Below are 20,169 nucleotides of genomic sequence, written 5' to 3'. Positions count from 1 at the left end.
GGTGTCATTTCCACCTTAACATACCGTCGCCACATTTTGAGCCAAGACATTCCCGATGATAGCTACAGGGCGTGCCATGCACACCCCGAGCATTTAGCTCACGTACTATCTAGTTGTCCAACACACGCGAGAACGACCGACATTCAAAGGCACAATGCGGCACTAAGAGTGCTTTATTACAATCTCTGTCACTCCTACGGCATTCACCTTAATATCGCTCCTCTAAATGCTCCTAGGGAAAATGAGTCAATTGTCGAGAATGGGAAGTGCCCCATATACTGGAACTTTATATTCTCGACAATTGTTTCTGTTGCTCACTCGAGGCCTGACATGGTTCTTCTTGACTTCGAGAAGCGAACCATGTTCGTTATCTAATTTTTGGCACCAGCTGACAAAAACATCATAGCCAATTAGACTGAAAAGAAAGAGAGGTATCGAGACCTTATAAGGGAATTGCAACGATTGTACCGGGAATATTCTGTTAAACTGATCGTCCTTATCATCGGCGCTCTTGGAGGTGCCAAGCTTTCACTTGCTAATAGCCTAAAAAGCATCCCTGCGTGTCAACAATATGCTAGAACACTTGCGGGGAAAATGCAGAAGGCGGTTGTCCTTGTGTCGCTCCGTGTTCTTAGGGTGCACAAGGCTTTTGCTGGATCGTCGTATTGCTTCCTTTACAGACTGTAACCACCTATCTCACGGTTGTGAGACGTGGTTGTGGCTGAAATTTTACCGCGATTTCGCTGGAAGCGGGTACAATTTTTCAGATTTGCACCCGCTCCCGGCGAAAACCTGCGGTTGTCTTTATGACAAATTTTTAATTATATATGTGTATATATATAATGCTTTACGTTCAAGCAATGAATTAACAGATTTTAAATACTGACGTGAAAAGGGCAGCTATGCTCATCTCGCCCCACCTTACCCTACGTTCCGTGTCATACACTAAGATGTTTCCTGTTTCTTTGTTTACAATCGCATTTTGGTGCTCTCCCAAAATGACTATATGTTTTCCGTGTGCAAATTCCTTAAATTTTTTTATACTGTTAATTTTTCTCTTTATAACGAAGTTTTCACGAGTTATATTCTATATGTGCGCTAACTTTCCAACTTGCCTTTAAATCCTCCCGCCAATTTCAGTGTTCACTCACTTCCACACCATTTTTCGTCGGGTGAAATATTCACCCATCGTGTGACCCCCCCACCCCTTCAATCTCGTCATTTCTGAACAGTTCACTCGGGTGGATACGCCCACTCACCCAGCGCCGCTGAACGAGTCCGAATGCAACCGGGTGCACTTGGTGAGAAACCTGAACGAATCCTAGGGAGAGTTGTGTCACGTTATCCCCTCTACTAGCCGTCGCGAAACCGGAATCGGAAATATTTAACGAAGCGCGAAACATTTGAAGTATTCTTAAGAAAAGGTTATAAGTCATTATATATTTTCGTGTAGTGATTGTTTTGAAAATAAGCTTTTTTAATGAAGAATATAAAATAAGCTTGCTCTTCTGCTTCAACGAAGCTACGCTTGTTACTTTCCAGGAAACGGAACAAATATTCAAATCATTGCACCTGGTTATACAACATTGCTCTTTCGTCTAAGAATTTGTAATCAAACTAAATCAAAGAAAAAAGACAATGAAAACAAACATGCTAGCAAAAGCATGGCTATGCATATAACTTACCAATAAGAATTTAGGTTTTTAGAGTTTTAAACTTAAAAGAAAAACGAACTACCGTCTTTTTTTAACTGCAATTTGCCTTCCATTATTACTTTTATAGTGTAATGTATAAATTGGAAAAGTAATTTCAGATAAGCGATTGCCTGTAGCAGGAATTCTCTGTAATATTTATTGTATAATAAAAAAAATTTAATTGAAATATAATTCCAAACAAATCAGCAGTAAAAACTTTTCTACTTTATTCATGTAATTTACATTTTGGTTGTATTATAAATCCTCTCTTACGTTTTATCTATTGTTCTGAAATAAAGACTTATTTGAAAAAAAAGTTTTTAGGTCTAAAAAAACATTACACACACCTATTGTAAACAGGATTTTTAACCTCATAAAAATACTTATTTTATTTCTGATTTCTCAACTCTGTTTTTAAAAATATTACTTTAATGTGATCTTCATTTTGGCCTTCTCTATGATTGAATTACATTTACTTTTATTCGAAATAATGTAATAAAAATGTGTTGAAGAAAAGGCCATAACCTCAGAATTCAATTTCTTTACTTTGCTTCACAAACAATACAATTAGAAATTTTTCCCCATGTTTTGTCTTATTTTAATTTTTCTTTCGTAAAAATTGAAAATTTGTAGTGTAAGATTTGATTTAGCGAATTAATTAATTAATATTGTAAAAATTCATGTCATAAAAAATTATTTTTTACATTTGGATTATTTTCAATGAACAAATCTAAATAATTATTATTGTTATTCTACTTACTATCTATTAAATGTTAAAGCCTTTCTCAAACAGACTTAAATAATAGTATTTTAAGAGTATTTTTAATAGTTCAGTGTCTGAATATTAAATTTGACTTGAAAGTCGCGCCAATTTCAAAACATCCGATTCCGCTTTCGCGGCACCAATCAGAAGCGAAGTAAGTGACGACACAACTCTCCCTTGAAGAACTCTACAGAGGTGCGTTCCAGGCGACCACCCGGGTGAATTGGTGGGTGAAGTAAAGAAGTGGGCGGAGTTTACTAGGGTGAAGTGGAAAGAGAATGGTAGAATGAACGGTTTCGAGTGTGCGTCGGGTGTATGTTGGTGAAAGATAGTTGAAGTTACGTTACACAAAAGTTAAAAAAAAGCAATAACAGGGTACGAAGATTTTAATTGCTGCTTCAGTAATAAGGTCATTGTTATTACAAACAGTGATGAGTTCAATAATAGTGGAAAGTGATGAAGATACTAAGCTTTAGAATTTAGATGATGAAGATACTAAATTTGAGTCTACTACTAAACTTACGATTCCCGCACTTCTACCCGCCAATTCCACTGTTCACTCAGTTCCGCCTACCTAGTTTCAGTGGGTGAAATAGTCACCCGTCGAGTGACCCCCACTCTTCACCCGAGTGAAGCCCAACACTCACCTAACATCGTTGAACGGCTCGGAGTGCACCCGGGTGGTCCCTTGGAATGCACCCTAGCTCGTTAGGAGGCGGCACCGAACTAACATAAATGGCCACGTAATTTCAACTCAATGTAAGCAAAGTAACGTTTTAAAAAGAAAATTATAAAAAAAATGAGTGAGACAAATATATTTATTGCTGTTGTAAAGAGAAAATAAAACTTTACGATGTAGAGAAGCTTGTTCTCTTTTTAAATAAATATTTTTAATTATTATGTTTGCCATTATTATTATTCAATTTATTTGCAATACATTTATCAAATATTTCTTGGGTTGGAAACGGTTTCAATTATACTTTTCTTTGCAATTGTATCACAATGTATAGGTCTGGGTTTTACACAACTAGAATTAATTGCATTTTGAAATTTGAATGACCAAGGAAATTGTTGAGACCCGAGAAAAAACAGGGATTAACCGAAAATTTTTCTCTATTGTTTGAGTAGTCACCATGTTTCAACGAAAACATAATTTTTTTAATTACATTGAAGATTATTAAGTTACACATTTCCTCACCTTATCCACCTTTTTTTGCTCTGTTCCAAGGTACTGAGGTCGTCTTTAAACAAGTAGACTCTTATTCCCTTCAAGTAAGTTTCGAAATACAGTTCCCAATTAAAGTTCTTCATGTTGAACCTGAAAATTTGTTGGTCCTTGGAATCCAATCGGTCCCACATTGATTGCACATTTCCGTTTGTGAAAGTCCATTCACGTGTGCAGAAATGTGAAATTACGTCAGTGAATTTATGCACCTTCTGGTAGACCTTCAGGAGTCTGAAATTAAAAAAACTCTATTATGTAAAACGCATCACATATTATACTTATTATATTATTTTTATTATGTGTCTTTTAGACTCAGAAATCATCTTCCAGCTTTAAGAAATATTTTTCAAGGTTTTTCAAGGTTTTTGAAGATTTTTTTTTTTGTAATGAATCAAAAATTTTTTACGCACTTTGGTTTTTGACCAATGCATAGACTAGCTGTGTCTACTACAAGTGCTGGTAATAAATGTAGAAGTACTGTGTAGGCTGAGTGAACCAGTTTATGCTTGTTCATTGTGAATGACAAATACCAGAATGAATTACTGGGCGGATAAATATCAGAGTAGGCTACATTAGTTTTACAGAATTCACCCCAGGTCAAACGAGCATCTGCCGAAGATACAAAATTGTATATTAACATGTCTTCGTCTCTTCTGAAAAATAAAATTTCAAAATTTCTTGGTTATAATTTTTTTAGAAAATAAAAATTATTTTTATTAAAATTAAGTTTGTAAATAAATTTAGATAATCTAACTTTTAGACTTTAAAATGCCATAAAACTTTTTTAATCACATTTCTGTTCATATTTATAATTTGTCTATTTAAATTTATTCGTATGCAGAAAAAAATGATCATTACAATTTTTGAAAAGGAGCGTATTTGTACCTTGTTTTTTGCATAGCAACGTCCCATGCACTTGCAATTAAAGCATTAACAGTCAAGTCTACTGGTACAATGTTGGCATTTACTTCTGAGTCACAATGCAAACTTCTCAAAATTCCTGTTGAGACTCCTGCAGCAACTCCAGTTGGACCGTAAAGATTGTCTATCCATCCCGGAATAGGCTCGTTAGCAGTTGAAACAACTGAAAAAGTAAAAAAAAGTAATTTCTATTTTTATTCAATCATGATCCGATAAGGTTTTTTTTCGATAAGGTTTCTTTAAAATTGATTAAATATGAAAGTATACTTGAGTTTTATTCAAGTTGGACGAAAATGGAAATTAGCAGATAATTACAGTTATAGTTATGTCGTTAAATTAATGCCAAAAGTATCTAACTCACTCAAAAAATTAATATTTCTTTAGGCAAACAAATGACATTAAAATTTAAGTAAGGGTTGCTAAAAATCTTAAATAATTTTCAATGTTTTGAATTAATGTTAACCAATTTTTACTTATATTATTTTTTAAAAATTATAGTGAGGACAGTTATTATTTTCACTGGACAAAAATTGACGTATACACCTTTTTAATAGTTGTTTTAATTATTTTTAGTTTAAAGGAATAAAAAGACGTTTACATTCGACGATTTATGAATTTGGATGATTATCAATTTCAGGATTTCTAATTTGAGAAATTTGAAATTCAAAGCTTTAAAATGACAATTGATTGGTAGAATTTAATGTTAGTTACTGAAAAGTATTGTCTTTTGGAGGCTTTAGTTTATTTTTCAGATTTTTAAAGAATTTAAATTTGGAAAAATATAAATTTAATTAAATTTCAAATCATCCCAATTTTAAGTATTGAAAAATGTAAATTAACGTCAATATGAAAAACGCATTTTAATTTGTAAAAATTGTAACTATTGGTCTGTCATCACAGTATATATTCTCTCAAAATAGGTAAAAAGGTCAATTAAAAAATTGGTAACAACAGAAAGTTTTATGAGATAAGTAAACATGTAAATCAATGATTATTAACATATTTTTATTTAATGAACGCATCACACTATAATTATTAAATAAAAAAAATAAAAAAAATCTTACTGATTCATTTCTGATTCCTTAATAAGAAACTGTTTATTAGGACGTTCAGATTTCTATCTAATTTAGCAGCAGTTACGTTTTGTGGAACTTTCGTTTTGACAAAGTTGAGTATTTTTTACCTCTTGGACCTGATGATGTAGATTAATATACAAATGTTTTGCAAAATTTGTTTTAAAATATCGTATTAGTCTGTAAAACTATTTCAGGTATTTATGTAACTTTTTGTCCTTGATTCTAATTTGTTTTTCAGCATTAATTTTTCTTTTCCAAAAGAAGAAAATCCAATTTTCATACAAAAACGACACAAGATACGACCAGAGTTATAACAACAAATTTATTATTCTTAAAAAGTCCTTCAAAATAATCTGCTGGCGCTTCTATCTATCTATCTATCTATCTTTCATCATTTTCAAAAAGAATCACTTCCATTCACTACACAAAAAATCACTACACTTTAAACTTCGATAACTATTTTAATAGTTTTCGTCATCTCTTCATAAAATTTAAATTGTCATAAATTTGGCAAAAAAACTTATTCATTATACCCGCGAAATAAATTAAAATGCGGGTCTCAAAGGCTTTATAATTTTGAATTGTAAATAAAATTTCCCTTTGTCAATTGAAAAAGGTCAAAAAGTGACCAATTTTCAAAATAGGTGAAAAAAGGTAAATAAGTGAGAACCTGTGTTGACTGTACTTATGCTACTTAATCTTCATCATCCGTGTAACTGAAAAAACTGGAATCAGTATTAACCGAAGCATTAATTGTCTCCACTTGAGTATTTGTCGATTTAGACCTAGTTTTATTTTTCAGTTGACCTTTTCTTTTCTCTCTTAGTCTCTTCCTTTTTCGAGTTCGAGTCCCCGCTTCACATAATTGTTGATGTGATTCATTTTGACTCTCCGAACTACTCAGAGTTTCTAAAGAAACTCGACTCATGGCCGCTAGATTTTCCTCAAACTCAACATATTCAGGATACATAGTTTCAAAAGGTAGCTCTTCAGTATGAACCGTTTCTCTTCTTCTCGGTATAACAACCGTATAAAGTGAGGCACACACAAAAATAATGATTTTCCCCAATAGGGTTAAGAGAAATATTCCCAAAGCGAGTAATAATTGTACAATTATTCCTAGAAGTCCACTTATTAAATACATTGCAATTGCTAAACACATTTCTGATATTTTTTATTTCATTAAATAAACTCTAAAACCATTTTTAATCTCATGAGGAGATTAAAGAAAATATTTTAACCTTTAGCACCTTCTAGAATCCATAATTGTCCATAATTCAGCTTCTCATTTGTCAATAAAAAACCAGGAATATTAGCTTGGTTCAAGTTATTCTCTTTTTAAATTGAGATTTACGAGTCGCGATTTTATTTTAAAATTTGTATCTTTAATCTTACCGATAGCTGGTCTGAATATTCCAATTGGTAAGCCTTTGTTTCTTCTTCTCACGTAATCTTCCGCCATTGCTTTTGTAAAGGCGTAGGTGTTTGGCCAAGAAGAAATTATTCTGTGAACAAAAATTTTTTATTAAAACTATCAGGAAAAATATATATGCTGACGAATTAAGCTCTGGATTTTTATCTGCAGACCCTAAAATAGAGAGAAACCAAAAATAAACGAAATACAAAACTAATAATTGAAAATTTAAGTTTGGTTTCATAAATTATTATTTAGCTTTACCTATGTTATTTAAAATCGCGAGCTTTCAATATTTAAAAATACAACCTATATATTCGATGGTTTCTACGAAGAATAAGCTATCTTTTCGTTCCCTTTAAGAATTAGGCTGACTTCATTTAGCCAAGTTTTCAGGAGGATTAAATAATGTATTATTGTTCGAAATATTTTAATATTATTTTGATTTATTTTAACACTTCTACACGTTTACACAATTCCATACGAAATGAAGTTAGCCTCGTTCTTAACGGTAACAAAAAGATAGCCTATTCTTCGTAGAACCCATCGATATATATTTTTAATTATGAAAACGTGATGTCAAAAATCTTCTAAACATGTGAATAAATCTTCATATTAGTTTTTCAGGTTATTGAAAATGCTTACGTGGGAGTAAGTTGATCAATAGCCTCTTCAGGCATGCATTCCACGAGCTTCAAAAGGTCTACAGATTTGATGGGGTAGGTGTACATTTTTTCTTCAATTTTCTGATGATTGCAGTTTGCATAAGCGGTCGATACGTGGATTAAAGACTGCAAATTAAAAAGATTATATTGTATTATGTTTCAATAAAAACTTTTTTTTAAACATTCTTATAAGGCAAATTATGTATAATTTAAAGTACATAATGTAAAATTTTTACAACAAATATTCCGAATTTCCATATTTTAACAAGTTTTTAATTATTGTTTCTGCATACAAAATCCTTGTTTTCAATTTTGCAATAAAAATAGAGAACTCGTCAGAACATAAACTCCTGATATTTGCCAGGAAGCCGCGATACTTCAGAAACATAAAAAAGGCATATTTGAGTGAACTTTATACTCATTGTATATTAGCCGTAGATAGAAAATTTGCAGATTTCTTGAGAAGTGCAAACATCTATGCACGGCTGGAAGATAACGCAAATTTCACAGTAAAATCTTTCGCAAACATATGACAAATAAAAAATATTTACGATCCTCTTAAGAGTTAGAATCATAGATGCAAGAGGAAGTGTGTCATGAACAAAAAAATTGTATACCTTATTGATGCATACAAAAAATTAAATAAAACATTTTTCAATTTATTACAATTCGTAACAAAGTACTTTGGACCCCCTCCCACGCATACGTACTGAAATTTTTCCAAATATTGTCAGTAGAAAAAATTTAAAAAAAAAATTAATTTTTTACATTTTTAAAAAATGATAGCACATTTTTTCAATTACTTAATATTGGTCATGCATATTTCTAGATTTTTCGAAAAGATTATATTTTTAACAAAAATTTATAAACCTAAGAGTGCATTCAGTAAATAGTTTCAAAGGGTGATAAGCGTAAAAAATGTTGAATAATTTCGTGCGTAGTTGTGTTTAAAAAAAATGATGAAAAAAAGTCTTTTTATAAGGATGTTTTTTTAATACCCTACATTTTTAAAAATTTTTTTTAAATTTGAAAATAGCCTCAAATATATGAAAATATCTTCAAATGTTTGAAATTCTTTAAAATAACCTCAAATTTTCCTAATCCTTTAAAATCTTTTAATATCCTTGGAAATACTTTGGAGTATTCGAAAATGTGTTTTAATCTAGTGAAGTTAAAGGCAATCTGATGATATTCCTTAAAATTTCTTAAAATTTTGTTTATCTCTTGAATCTTCCTTAGTATCCTTTAAAATACCCTAAAATATTTTCAATTCAAAAATTTGTTAGGGAATTGAAATATTTGATCGAAAGGCTTCGAAAGTACTTTGTTGTGCATTTTTTATTAAAGATTCATCAATTTAGTCAAAAATAGTTTCTTTGGTTGAAAACTAACTTTTTCAGTTCAAAATTTAGCGATTCCATTTTTGATTGAAAATTTATATTTCTGTTGAGAATTCGACTATGCAGTTCAAAATTCATGGTTTCCTGATGGTTGAAAAGTTAAGACATTGATTAAAAATGTATATATTTTATTGAAAATTCGTCTATTGTGGTAGAAACTCATATATTTTTGTTGCTAAGCATGCAACTTCTCGGTTTAAAATGAATTCATTTTAGTTAAGGACAGGAGTCAAGTATTTTGTTCAAAATTTATCTTTATGTCATTTTTCATCTTTTGTTCAAAATTGGACTAGTTTGTTAAAAATTCATTCTTTATGATTAAAAATTAATTTTTTTTAACTGAAAAATTAAATATATGGTTGAAAGTTTAAATGTTTGGTTCAAAATTAAGATTTTTATTGAAAACTGCTATTTTTGCCTTAAAAAATTCAACAATTTGGTTGAAAATTCATCTAGTTGGAACGAAAATTCAAAGAAAATTTGCTTATTATTAAAAAAAAACTGAAGGTAATTTTTTAAATAAAATTTTGACTATTCCATTTTTGGCTAAGAATTTATCTTTTTTAGTTAAAAACTCAATTATTTGGTGGAAATTGTATCGACTTTGTTGAAATTTTGTCTTTTTTGGTAGAAAATTAATTTTCTTGGACGATAATTCAACTATTTAGTTTCAAATTTATGTACATATTTTTAAGAAATCTCGTTCTTTTGGCTTATAATTTCAAAAAATTTGGATGAATTTTTTTTCTTTATTGGTTGAAAAATCTTTGTTGGTTGAAAATTCAACTCTTGTTGGAAATTAATCTTTTTTGGTTGATGATTCAAATATGTTATTAAAAATTTGGGTTTTTGTTTTGTTTAATTAGACTGTTTTGTTTTAATTTATTTTTTTGGAACTTTGTTAATTCATAAGAAACAGTAATATTTGACCAAATTACCTCTCCTCCCAAATCGTCAAAACTGACAGATCATAACAAAAAGGGAGCGAGGTTCAAAATTTCAGAAAAAAACTTTACACATTGTATGCACAGCCGCTTAGAGGCCACTAAAAAATTTCCTAATCATCCCAAATATTTAAGCATTTCATTAAAAAGAATCCATTTCGCGCATTCCAAAGTAAAATAATCCATTAGAAGTGTTTATTTAAATTATATAAACATTTTGGTAGAGAAATAAGGCCTTTTTGGATTGTCCATTATTCATAATATGTAACTTCATCCTGCTTATTAATAAGGGAAATTATATTTTCTGTTAAAAATACAGGTCTTGCTTAAATTTCGCAAGAAGATTTTGTCTCTTATGTCATTTGGAAGAGAAATTTTCAAGCGAAGGGCACGTTATGAAATGACATTTCAATAAGGCGGTAGATCGACTCGACTGCAGAAGCGTTCGGAGTTAATGTATGTATGCCAAGGAAGTTACGTGTCTTCTCGAGCACGATTTTACTGAAGAAAGTAGGTATGCGTTCAAAGAAATGATTTGTGTACATATTCTTAAAAAAGGAGTAACTTACTTATGTACGTACACAAAAATTCTTGTATTTTACCTTTAACTTTTGCATTTCTTTACCCAATTCTAAGATATCAGCAGTACTTTGAATATTAATTGCAACTGCAGTTTTCAACTTCTCGTCGAATCGCACTGTCGCTGCCACGTGGAAAATGATCGATACCTATAAAAAAGAAATTTTTCGTTTTATTCTTCTAATATATAAAAATGGGGGAGGAGACAGGTTTTGTGCCAATTTATGGCGTGAGAAAAAATGAATGATTTTATGTTACAAGTGAAGCATCTACATATAGACTCCACACTCTTTACTCTATTCGTTACATTTTCCAATTCTTAAATAATACCTGTTTTTTACACTGTTTTAAACAACTTTCATCTTTTTCTCGTGTTTCCGCTTTAATCTGAACTGAGGTATCGAACCCGATAATAAAATTCAATTATTTTTCGTTGAAAGTTAATTATTTAAAAATGAAAGTTGATTTTTATATTTTGGTTCAAAACTCATCTCTTTTGGTTAAAAATTCTGCTGGTTGGTTTCATAAATTTAATGCAAGAGAACCTCACAGAAAAACGACATCTTTGATTGAACATTTAACTGTTTTCTTAAAAACAAGTTTTCTTTTTGTTTAAAAATTAATATTTTAACTGCAAATTGATCTCTTCCATTTTTGTTTGAAAATCGATAGTTTGAAGTTGAAAATTCAGCTGTTTGGTTACAAAATAATGTATTGTGCTGAAGATTTATTTTTCGAGGTGGAAAATTAATCTTGTTGTTTGAAAATCCAACTAATTGTTTGAAAATTGAACTACTTTGTTAAAAATTAATTTTATTAGTGGAAGATTCATTGATTTGGTAGAAGCTTTAGCTAATTTATCGGAAGTATGTTTTGTGTTGTTGAGAATTAATCTTTTTTAAATGAAAATTCAACTATTCCATTTTTTGACGAAAATTGATCGTTATGAAAGTCCGTCCACTCAGCGCCGCCACTAAGGCAAATTATAAAATGGAATACGCCATACTTTTTTGCTTTCTTTTTTGGACGGACCTCGTTATGAATTCAAAATTCATGTATTAAAAATTCAGTTTATCAGTGTATAATTCAGTTGTTTATTTCGTTGGAAATGCACATATTTTCTTAAAAATTGAACTGCTTGGTTTATAGTAGAAGGACTTTGGTCCAAATTCATTTTATGAGTGAAGGACTTATTTTTATGCTTAAAAATTGACTTATTTGGTTAAAAATTTTGTTGTTGTTGATAAAAATGCATATTTTTGGGTTCGAAATTCCACTATTTTGTAGATAGTTGATCTTTTTGGCTTAAAAATACAAGTACATATTTTTTTTGAGAAATGTTCTTTTCAGGTTAAAAATTCTATTATTTTAGTTTACATTCCAACTATGTTTTTTGTTGAAAATTTAATTATATTGTTAAAAATACAACTAGTTTGTTAAAAACTCTTCTTTTTTGGTTAGTTTTGTTCAATAGTCATCTTTTTAGATAGAAAATGTGTCGATTTGAATTGAAAAATAAACTTTCGACTGAAAGAATAACCTTTTTGTCTTGGAAATTCAGCTATTTGAATAAAAATTCTACTAATTTGGTAAAAAATCGTCCCTTTTGCTTAAAAGTTCAATTATTTAGATGTACATAACACTGTTTTGTTTAAAAAAGTATCTATTGATTACAAATTAAATTATTGATTAAAAATTCAACAATTTTGTGAAAAAAAGAATTTTTTTGGCCGACAGTTCAACTTCTTTTTTGGAATTTAGTTCTTTTGGATTAAAAATTCATCTTTCTTGGTTGAAACGCCAATATTGTCTTCTGCAAAATTCATCTTTTTGACTCAAAGATTTAACCATCCGTTTGAAAATAAAACTTTTCGTGATTGACATTTAATCTTTTGTCTTTGAAAATTCGACCATTTATTTGAAAATTCATCTTCGTAAGCCGAAAATTGAACTATTTTGTGAAAAATGTCTCCCTTTTCTTCGAAAGTTCAACTATTTGTTTATAAATGAACTTTTTTCTTGAGAATTCAACAGTTTTGTAGAAAATTGGCCTTTTTGGCTTAAAAATTCAAATTTATTGTTAAAAATGCATCACCGTGAAATTACTGAAAATTTTAACTGTAAAAAATTATTTTGCAAATTTTGTAATTTTTAACAGCAACAAATTTTTTTTCAAGAATTAACTGTAACTGGTAACTATAGTTCCTCTTTCTGAGGAACTTGTACAGCACTGGATTGGTTGACTTTCATGCTTTAATTTAAATAATTTTAGTGGTTTTCAGTTAAAAAATGTATATTGTCATGGATTGTTATGAAAATATTGAAAACAGAAACATATAATGTACTAACTTCGTTTATTAAAAGTTCTCGGTCAGATGAAGAAAGTCCTAGGCCTTCTAGAGCACAATCACCTGCAATGGCAATGACCTTGTGACCAAATTTCGGCAGCTTATCTTTCAGAACTTGAAAGATCTACAAAAAAAATAACACAATACAAATTATTCACTTTTTTTTGAATTGATAACAATGGAAATGCATTAATTGCATTTTTACACTATTCTTTTTTTATTTTATACTAATATCAAATGCTTTTCTAAAGTAATATTTATTGTACTCAACAAGTGCCTCATTTCAAGAGCACAAGATTTCAAATTTTTCTAATATGAAAAGTTGTTCGCAGATATTAACTTGGCAGTAAATAGATTTTTAAGACGAACAATAATGATTAATCGTTTTTTCACTCATCTGTTATACATCATTACATAGTAAAATTATTTTTTACAGTTAGTGATTTATCTTGCAGTATAATTATCTGATGACTTTAAGAGGAAAATTTTATTACAACCTAAATGTTTTTCTCCGATTCACTAACAAATAATGGCCTAAGAAATAAGCTTCGGAGTAAGCAAAACTCATTTGTACGTTCCAGTTTTCCCTTTGGAGGCTACAAATACGATTCATTTCGAAGCCTAGTTACTTTAGTAATCACCTTGTGGTTTGCTTTTTATAAAATATTCATTGAAATATGAGGTTTAAGGCCTATGAAATAAACACTTTTTTCTCATCGTACGGCTCTCATCATTTCTATTTGTACGATATGAAGCTTTTTAAATTCGCATTATAAAAAAAACTTATTTTGAGTCAGTTTTGTCTTAAGCAATTAGTTGATCTATATTCATTATTGTTTATTTCTCATCATTCAGTGTTAGACTAATCATTTTTTTATATTTTTAAATACAATTTACTTACATGATATTGTTTTTACGCTGGTATTGGCATCATTTGAAAAATGGATTTTACATTTAGATTTTGATTCTATCCTATGTTTAAGAAAAAAATGTGATAAGAACATAATGTTGCGATTAAACCAATTCATACTCTTTACGTAATATAGTACACAAAGAAATATCATTCACTATTATTCAAGTGTTGTATTAGAGATGTTTAATTTGTACCTTAAGTCACAGAATCAGTCGCCGCTCAAAAATGTTGGTTTTTATGGGAAACAAGACGACACATATCTTATCGATTAGTCTAACATTTTTTTGAATAAGTAATGATTATTTGAATTTAAAGCAATGAAAATGCTAATTATCCAAAAATGGTAAGATTTTTGGTTAAAAGTGTAATATGTTTGAATCTAATACACTGAAAAAAATTTTGCATTGAATCAAGTAGGCTAATTTACTAGGCTGATTTTACTTGAAAGAAGCAAGTATTTTCTTTTTATAAGGGACCGATTTTCTTGAATCAAGAAAATAATAGAATCAGGACAACTATTTGAATTAAGAATATATTTACTCTAAGCAAAAAACTATGGAATTTATTTGTTTCATTATACTTATTTGCATGAAGTTTAATAAAATATTGAATTAAGAATATTATATTCTCATGATAAGTAACTAAAACTCTAACAAAATTCTTGATCCAAGTAAATTCATATACTTATTTTGACTACTATTTTAATTGAAACAATGTTCATGTTCTTGAGACGAGAAAATGAATGTATTCAGCGAAGAAATAATTTCTCTTAAAATAATGCTTGAATATTTTCCTTCAAATAATTATTGATTTGGAACGAATGTCAGATTTACTTTGAAGATACCTATGTCTTCAAAATAGAATCACATCAGTCTTTTCAATATAAAAAACTGTAGACTTGATACAATAGACATCGCACACATATTATGAAAATTAATATATTGGTGTAAATTAATTTACTTCTTACTGCAAAAGTATCTTATTAAGTTGACATGATATGAAGTTCTTTCTCTTCGACGCTAACAATTATTTTCAAATTCAATAATATTTATAAAATTCAAAACATTGGTGCACCTAATCAATTTTATTTATGCAAATGTAGATAGGAATTTGCAACTTTGATAAACTACAAACTTTACGCTGACACACAAATCAAATCACAAATAAAACTATTTAAAAAATTATAAGCTTATTGCGTCGGTAACTTTTTGTGGGTAAGAATTTAAAATTTTCAAATAGATTTAAAAAAAGTGTTATTAATTTTGAAATAATGACGCAAGATTCAAAATTAATTTGATTCCTAAAATTATAAAAGGTTATAAATGTATTGCGTCTATAATTTTTTTCGCTTATTATTTGTATTAAAACTTAAAACTAAATCATTTCGAATTTTTTTAACCGTGAAACATTTTTGTAAATAATCAAAAATAAATATATGACAGCATAAAACAAAGTTATAAGCTTTAAAAAATGCTTAAAAATACAATTATTACATTTTCTTGATAATTTAAAAAAATGTTATGCGCCTATAAAGCAAAATATTTAAGGAAACAGAATTCAATAACATTTTTAAAATGTTTATTAAGAATGCAGTTCATTCTATGAAAGAATAATTAAAAAATTGACAATTAGAATTTTTTCAAATAAAAGAATTGAGAATGCAAGGAGGAAGCAAATAAATATTTTCCATACGACCACTGTGAAACCCTATCACTTTTAACCTGCAAGTTCTTGCACCAAACGTTTCTTTACAGATTTCTTTTTTCTTCTGATTTCGAAGTATTTTATACTTGGAATAAAAATAAAATATCGAGCACTTTTTTAAATGGGCAATATTTAAACTAGCGATCAATTCTTTTTCCCATATTTTAAATTATTTTTGTTTGGAATTGTTATTTTTAATTAAAAATTGAATTAAAAAGTACTATAAAAGAATTAAATAAATCGAAAACTGTGCGTTTTACAGAAGTTTTTAAAAATTCAGAAAATATTTATTTGTCACTGAGGTTATTAAAGCGTTTTTCCACTCAAAAGTTATTAATTTTTTATAAGCTTTAGATCGTTTTTAAGCGGATTACATTTTTAAAGAAAAAAATATTGAGCCCTTTGTAAAATAAGCGAAGTTCAATTATTTTTTGCATATTTTAAATTATTGTTTTAGGAAAGCAATTCCACATTCAAATCTTCGTAAACAATGTATGATTAAAGCATTCGATAAATTGAAAACTTTGTGGTTTATGTAAATTTTCATATAGAAGAACATTATGTTTTGTCATTCATGTTATTAAAGATTTTTTGTACATGCAACTTTTCTTTATTATTCATTACCTTTGGGTTATTTTTATGCGTTTTAAATATTTAGAAACAACAAGTGTTAAGTCCCTTGTTAAATAAGTGAAACTTACTTCGCTTTTTCACATATTTTATATTATTGTTTAAGAAATTTTATTTTTCATTAAAAATTGAGTAAGAGAGTATTACATACAATAAAAGAGTTGGATAAATTGAAAACTGCGCATTTTATGGAGAGTATTTGTTTATTGTTTATTACTTTTTGACATTTTATAACATTTTTAAGCATATTAAGAAAACAAAAGTATAGAGCTTTTTTGAAATAAGTAAAAGTCAATTCTAAAATTTTTATAAATAAAAAATGGTATACTAAAGCCTCTCGAAAATTTTCAAGTATCATCAGAAAGATGTTTTCTTGAAAGAAAAATTGAGTTCCACAACGTAGTTTGAAGACGGTTGAGGCAGATTATACGAGTTCGTACGACAGTGCCTTGAAATTCTTACTCGACATTTCGTCATCGAGATCCAAGTGCTTCGATAGCAATATCGGTAGAACGCGCGGTTAGGACACTAGTTTTAGGTAGGGTTCGAATCTTCGTGGAGTCGATTTTTCAAAGAGATTATGATCAATGATTCAATTGATCAAGAATGATTCAATGAAGATTATATAACAATAATTTCGAAAATAATTTTTTTTTCATTGAGAAATAGTGTTCACTTGAGGCTCATTCTATTGATCCGATCCTTCATATTCTTATATTAAGAAAATATATTCTTGAAGTGTATCAGAAATGATTTCTTGGAAGCAAACTATGTTCTGCATTTGAATACATCTCTATATGAGGTAACACAATAAAGTTTTAGAGTAATAAAATGCGATATTCTATCTAAGAATACATTTTCTCAGATTAAGAAAATGTACGCTTGTTCCAAGCATACGGTAGCAAGTATTTATTTATTTGGAACAAACTCATATTCTATCGTCCCCATTCGTACCTGCGATTGACTTGAATCAAGTAACATTTACTTGATTCAAGAACATTTTTTTTCAGAGTATAGATATCTTTTTACGGGATATGATTAAAGTTGTCGTCCTTTTTCGAATAACGTTGGAAAATTAAAAAAAAAGTAACAAATGGACGTTCTTTTTTATTGATTTTCTTCTAGATTCTTCTTAATGTAAAAAATAAATTCAATAGCACTCTGCCCTGTGTCCAAACCTTGGAGAGAAAAGGGAATTTTTTCTGAAAAACGAAAATTCACATTTTTTATCAAAAAGACACAAAATACGGAAAACAACAAAAAAGTGCTAGAAAAATGTTACTTGGAACTTTCTTCTATTTCACGGTATTCTCAAGATTTTTGCGAAAATATGTATAAATTCCTTTAAAATTTATTTTTTCTCAACAACACTACGAATAGCCGTCAATAGAATGTTTTGATGTTGCAGAAATGGTCTGAAAAATGTTGAACATCCTCCAACTTTTTAATTTTGTATTCAAAATAGCTGATTAACGAACTCGATCTTTCTTTTTGGTTCCTAAATACATGTGCCAAAGCAAAATCCAATCGGGTTAGTCTTTCAAACGTTATCCGGTATACAGAGGCCAACAATTCTCAATATGATGAAAATGTAAAAAATACGAAAATTGTCAACAAATATTATAGTTAAAGAATTCTTTTAAACAATATTTTTTAGAGACATAGATTTGACAAGTGAATTTTGTATTAAAAAAAAACATTTTAAAACAATTTGTATTTTTAAAATTGAAATGTAATTAACTTTATGGTAATCCAAAATTTAAAGTCTCTGCGTAAAACAAGTAATTTATGACCAACTCTTTCCGTTTCTAAATTGTAATATATTTTATATGAAAAACTAATAAAAATAAAATTGCTGTCGTATTCAAAAACATGCTGAAAAATTGCCGTTTTCACATATTATTTAAAAAAAAAATGTATAGCGTTGTCAATTTGACGATATCATTTATACTATAGTTTATAGTTTATAGTATAGTCATTTATACTATAGTTTTATACTATAGTAACGTATTTAAAGAACTCTTCTAAAACATATTTTGTAGCGACTTTGATTTTATAAAAAAAAATTGTTCTTAAAAAAATGCTAAAAAGAGTTTTAATTTGTTTAATTAAAATGCAATGCATTTTCTGATAATTAAACATTAAAGTCTATGAGTAAAATAAATACTTTATGGGCAACTATTTCCAGATTTAAATTGTAATCTCTCGTTCTTTAAACAACTGAAAATAAAGTTCCTCGGGCATTCAAAAAAAGCCAAATGAAAATCGTAATTTTTGTTTAAATTTTGCGTTGGAGAGTTCGGATTAGCTTCGCATAATTTATTTGTAATGCGATTCAGTTACAAAATGTCCAATTAACGACTCCTCACATTATTTGCACAGCATTTGAAGGCGTTGTGTAGCAATTTCAAGAAAGGAGACAGTGTACTACGAACTGTCTTATTTACCTATGTATAAGTACTAAGTGTGCATTACAGAAGTGACGTACTACTTTTGTCGATCGTCCTTGAAACGTGCGATTCATTATTGATCTTCGGCGTCGCGCGATGTATTTATTTTACTAATAATTGATTGTGCTAATTATGTCCCGCCGCACCTACGTGGTCTGCAGGGATCAAAGGGATTCATGTACAAACGGGAAACTAGATTCCTTTTAGGACTCGGGATAGGTGTCATTCATTTTTTTAAAAATTTAAACCCATTTATTGCACGGATATTAAACTCGAAGCAGCCAAACTCTAGGGTGCGCCGAAAGAAACTCTAAATAATTATAGGAATTGGAAATAGCACTGAAAAGTTTCTTTATGGAAAATATTTTCTTTATCTCTCACCATTGGAATTTTTTATTTTTTTTGGGGTAAAGTGAGGGAAAAAAGTAGAAAAGAAAAAAAATGTGTTCTTTATTATTTTTTAATGCACTATTTAATAAACTAGGAAAACACGTATATACTTTTAAGTCACAAATTTATATATATATTTTAGACAGATCCTGAAACGTGAGTTATTTTTATACAAGACCCGTAAAAATATTTTAAAAATGTATTTAATTTTTTTTAGTTAAATTTACAGAAGTGGATAACCTTAGACAGACAAAATTAAGGCCTTTTGCGCGCGACTTTTGCCTCACGCGCTGCGTGCTCGGTCGTTGGACTTCCTCCACATTTGTGCACAGACATTTTAAAAGTTAAGGTAACAAAATTGACAACTGTAACTTGGTGATTGTGAATTTTCTTGCATTAAAGCTCCTTTGGTTTTAGCGAACACATTCCCATCATGTATATCGTGCTTCAAACTCGATTTTGTTCAAAATGCGTATAAAGTATAAATTTTATTTATCATGATTAATTTAATATTTATTCCTTATTTTGCATTAAATATTATTCTCAACTACCCTGAAAAATGTATAATTTCAATATAATATGCATTGGCATTGAAACAGAAGTATTTTCATGGTTTGGTTTTTACATTCCACCTTCTATATAGTGCCGTTAATCCTAATCGAAGCTCGGGCTCTACCCCTGCTTAGGCGCTTTCCCCTACTCGGCCGAAGTTTGGATCCGTTTTTCTCAATGATTCCGTGCAAAGGTAATAAATACCTCGGGTTATACGAATTTACACTTTTAATCTTGAAAGAAACATTAATACCAGCGCGCAGGGTATCTAAGAACAAATTTTAGCCGTAATCAATCACTTAATCACTTTTTATGGCCGTTATGTGCTAAAATATCGTTTAAATTTGAACAACATCGTTGTGACTGCGCTTCGGTAGCAGTAGGTGGCGCCATGGTATGACGGTATTTTTAAACAATCTGAAAAGAACAATGATGAGGACGACGATAAACGTATTAATGAGCCTCCTTTGAAGAAAAGATGTTTTTAAAAATAAACCGCTG

At 29.3% G+C, this 20,169-nt stretch overlaps 1 protein-coding gene across 1 annotated transcript in view; it reads right to left on the bottom strand.

Annotated features, from left to right (window-relative positions):
* Positions 1 to 20,169, bottom strand: part of LOC117169467 (fatty acyl-CoA reductase wat-like) — a 34,432-nt gene that overhangs the window by 3,949 nt on the left and 10,314 nt on the right. Inside the window, exons 4-10 of the mRNA XM_033355866.1 lie at positions 13,031 to 13,153; positions 10,705 to 10,830; positions 7,739 to 7,884; positions 7,075 to 7,184; positions 4,568 to 4,766; positions 4,093 to 4,335; positions 3,656 to 3,913 (exon numbers count right to left, since the gene is read on the bottom strand). Of these exons, the coding sequence (XP_033211757.1) occupies positions 3,656 to 3,913; positions 4,093 to 4,335; positions 4,568 to 4,766; positions 7,075 to 7,184; positions 7,739 to 7,884; positions 10,705 to 10,830; positions 13,031 to 13,153 (1,205 nt within the window). The remainder of the gene's footprint in view (positions 1 to 3,655; positions 3,914 to 4,092; positions 4,336 to 4,567; positions 4,767 to 7,074; positions 7,185 to 7,738; positions 7,885 to 10,704; positions 10,831 to 13,030; positions 13,154 to 20,169) is intronic.

Source organism: Belonocnema kinseyi, chromosome 3 (assembly GCF_010883055.1).
Source record: "Belonocnema kinseyi isolate 2016_QV_RU_SX_M_011 chromosome 3, B_treatae_v1, whole genome shotgun sequence".
Lineage (NCBI taxonomy): Eukaryota > Metazoa > Arthropoda > Insecta > Hymenoptera > Cynipidae > Belonocnema > Belonocnema kinseyi.
Note: the sequence above shows the minus strand (reverse complement) of the source record. Positions and strands in the feature narration are given on the sequence as shown.